This window comes from Crassostrea angulata, chromosome 1 (genome assembly GCF_025612915.1).
Source record: "Crassostrea angulata isolate pt1a10 chromosome 1, ASM2561291v2, whole genome shotgun sequence".
Lineage (NCBI taxonomy): Eukaryota > Metazoa > Mollusca > Bivalvia > Ostreida > Ostreidae > Magallana > Magallana angulata.
In genome coordinates this window covers 56,528,442-56,532,154 of record NC_069111.1, presented here as the reverse complement: position 1 = coordinate 56,532,154, position 3,713 = coordinate 56,528,442, and the positions used below count along the sequence as shown (strand labels likewise).

The window sequence follows — 3,713 nt, the reverse complement described above, 5'->3', positions numbered from 1 at the left end:
CTGACCTTATTTAAAATACACCTTTACAAATTTTGTAAAATAACGTGATTTGTTTAAAATGTCGAATAAGGATGTTTTGATTTTGTTTCGATAGAATTATTGATATTTCATGATTTTCTTTTTTAAATATTTTAAATTTTGAGAATAAACTTTGGACACAACAAATAACATAACCCCCCCCCTCCCCATTATCTTATGGAATTTTTCTTCATCTTTTGTACACACCACATAATGTGTATTAAAATTCAAAACTACAGTTAATGTAAATAAATCATTTACTCAATTAACAAATCTAATATTGTGAAAGAAACAAGCTTATTAATTACGATAATAACATCGGGATCGAAATACTAAACCACACACGTGATTATCATGTGATGAAGTTTGCACACAACATGACGAAGTTACATATAGTAGTAATTTTCGCTGTTGTGGTTTTTGCCACATCTTTGGAAAACAAATGCAATGTGCCTCCTGAATTTTGGTGTAGTTCAGAGGAGGTCGCAAGAGATTGTCAGGTAGAGTTTACAAATTTAATGAATGTTTAATGTAACATTTATCACTGGACACTATAGGGCCTATATAGCTGTCAAGGGTCCTTTAATTTCCTTAAACACTGTTAACTTAACTTTAATAAAAGTGAAAAATGAGACACTTTGGATTCGATTTGTTTACGAATATACTGATACACATAATAGTTTTTCTTGGTATCACTATTTAAGAAATCTCATATATAGCACCATAAAATTATGTTAATTCATAAATTATATTATATCATTGAAATTGAATACACATGTAAAAAGTTAACTCCTTTTAGCTGTTATGTTTTCACAACCTTTCTCTTCCTCTTTTGCATAGGTAACAGAGCAGTGTCATCGATATTATGAACCCAAGGCTAAAGCCGACAAAGTTCAGCTCACTCTGTATTTTGAATCATTGTGTCCGGACTGCAAGAACTTTTTTCGCTCCCAGCTGACCAAGACTTACACTGCCTTAAGTGACATAATTAACCTTACACTTGTACCTTACGGAAATGCAAGGGTATGTATCCCCAAGATAATTATGCACACAACAATAAATATACAGAAAATCAAAAGAAATCTTTTTTGGAATGATAGCCTTAGTCAAAATTAAAATAATAATGATAAAGTTAAAAAATTCATACAGAAATGCAAATGTGCATTGTGAACAAAACCACCAATCAATCAACAAGGAGTTACATTTAAAAAGGTCAAATTAATTCTTGTAGGAAGAAAAAGATGCTGCATCAGGAAAGTGGAAATACACTTGCCAACATGGAGAAGATGAATGTGTGGGGAACTTGATTGAGGTAATCCTTTAGTAGACAATTTGAAAGACTACCTATGTTAATATATTACTCTGAATGAATGTAAGCAGCTCATAAGGGAATCTTGTAAGTGAGAGAGAGTCATATATTAGAGAAACATTGGAAAGATGATTTGACATCTCTTTGTATCAAGTGAAGTGCAATGAAAATTTGATGCTCTATGGACAGTTGTGTCTTCTCTTTGCAGACGTGTGCTATTCATTTGCTGAAGAACATCTCTGTATATTTTCCTTTCATCAGCTGTATAGAACACGATCAATTTGGAACACCCCAATTCTCAGCCAAAAAGGTTAGAATGCATTCACCTACAACAAATTTATCCTTCTACATATACAAGATTTACAGATCTCAATACAGTAAAACTCAGTTATAGCGAAGTCCTTGGGACCAGTGGATATACTTTGTTATATTTGTAATTCGTTATATCCGTATAATGAATTTGTAATAATAACTAAGCGAATTCTTTATATGCATGCATGTTTTCTTTTACAAGACTATAATTTTTGCTAAATGATGCTTTAAATAAAAATACATTACTTTAATATATATACTAATCAGATTTGGAATTGAAAATTTATATGAAAATAAATTCGTTCAAACTGTAATGTTATATGGAAGTGCAAACTTTTTAAACGGTAAAGAAATTCAATATAAAAATGTTAATTTTCGTTATTATTCACCTCTACTGGACTCAAAATCAATTTGCTATATCTGTAAATTCGTTGTATCCTAATTCATTATAACCGAAAATTTTTGCAAAGATTTGTTAAGAATATTACCGGGGACTCCAAAATACTTCACTACATCTGAGAATTCGCCATATTTGTGTTCGTACTAAACGAGTTTTACTGTAGTTGTTGTAGCTGATTTGGATATGTCAACATCTTCTTTTTGGCTGACAGTGCGCCAAACAACAAGGAATAGACCTACAGCCAATCATGGACTGCTCCACCAGTTCCCTTGGCAACAGCCTGGAACACCAGATGGCGCTCAAAACAGAGGCCCTCAACCCACCACATAAATATGTCCCTTGGGTCACTCTCAATGGGGTGAGTTATATCTTGTCCATTAAGAGGGACCAATGGTTGTGTCCATTTTTAAACTGTATTGATCTCCTTTTGAAGAAGATCTCTATTTAAAATATAGGAAAATAACCCAAATTTAAAAGACAACATTGGTAATCTGCTTGATAAATTTCACATCTCAGAGAACTTTTTAATATTGTTTATATTTTCCATATCAATATCAAATTCTCCGAGATGTGAAATTTATCAAGCAGATTACCAATGTTGTCTTTTAAATTTGGGTATTTGCAAATCATAAGTCTCTATTCAAAGGTCACCTCTGTTAAGAGGTCACTTTGGGTGCCTCCCGCCGGTGACTGCTTAATACAAGTTTGACTGTATTTCCTTATCAATGTTTTAAGAAGAAATTTTAAGCTGAGAAGTGTTTGAACAGAAAATGTTACAGTTCTTTTGTTAGTAGCTCTATTTCATACAATTGTGAAAAGATAGAGGTGCATTATATACATGATTTTTGCAATATTTGATAAAATTTCGAAGGTACACACAGAGGAGATGGAGAAGAAAGCGGAGGCGGACTTAACAGCCCTGATCTGTGATACTTACAAGGTGAGGGGCTTGATATAATTCTCAATCCATTACGATACTGATACATGTACAGTTTACCTGAATCTCTTGCTGGATGCTAAATTTTTGTGATATCTTTTCAAATATAAAGAAATGCATTCACAAAACATCCGTTTTCTAGTTGTGGATTTTTATTTGTAGGGATCTCCCAAACCTGCTGCCTGCAACAAAAAGACTGGCCTTCATCATTCATGGAGAGAATTCTGATAGCATCATAATACTGGCACCAATATACTCTCGACATGTTTTATGATTCTCTGTCTGTGATATAGCAGAAATCTGTCAGATTCTGTATGGCTTCATTTATTTTTCAATTAAATTCAAATTCAAATCATAAGAGAACATAGTGTATCCATTCTATTTAAAGTTGTAAGTGTTCACATGTTATTATTATATGAAATATTGTGTAGAAGTTTAAACCTGATATGTACTTAATCATGTGATTTCATTGTGAAATCCTTTTCATTTCAATTTTTGATGATTCAAGAAATTCAATAAAATACCTTTAAGTTGTATTTTAATTTTCACGATTTTTTAAAACTTTTGTTTAAACAATGTATGCTGGTATGGAAACATTCTTCAAATACTTAGTGAACACAAAATCACATGCTGTACAGAAATAATTTACAAAATATTTCATCAGGAAAGTTTGAGTACCAGTGACATATTGGTCAGATTATTCAACTAAATAGAAATGAATTCTGACGTCCAAAACA

General features: G+C 32.0%; 1 protein-coding gene across 1 annotated transcript; it reads left to right on the top strand.

Moving 5' to 3' along the window:
• The first annotated feature begins 365 nt into the window (after positions 1 to 365).
• On the top strand, positions 366 to 3,512 carry LOC128173530 (gamma-interferon-inducible lysosomal thiol reductase-like). The gene is made up of 7 exons (XM_052839535.1): positions 366 to 518; positions 859 to 1,041; positions 1,250 to 1,330; positions 1,536 to 1,637; positions 2,251 to 2,397; positions 2,911 to 2,979; positions 3,139 to 3,512. The coding sequence occupies exons 1-7, from the start codon at positions 378 to 380 to the stop codon at positions 3,202 to 3,204; spliced, it is 789 nt and encodes a 262-aa protein (XP_052695495.1). The 5' UTR covers positions 366 to 377; the 3' UTR covers positions 3,205 to 3,512.
• Positions 3,513 to 3,713: the final 201 nt, after the last annotated feature.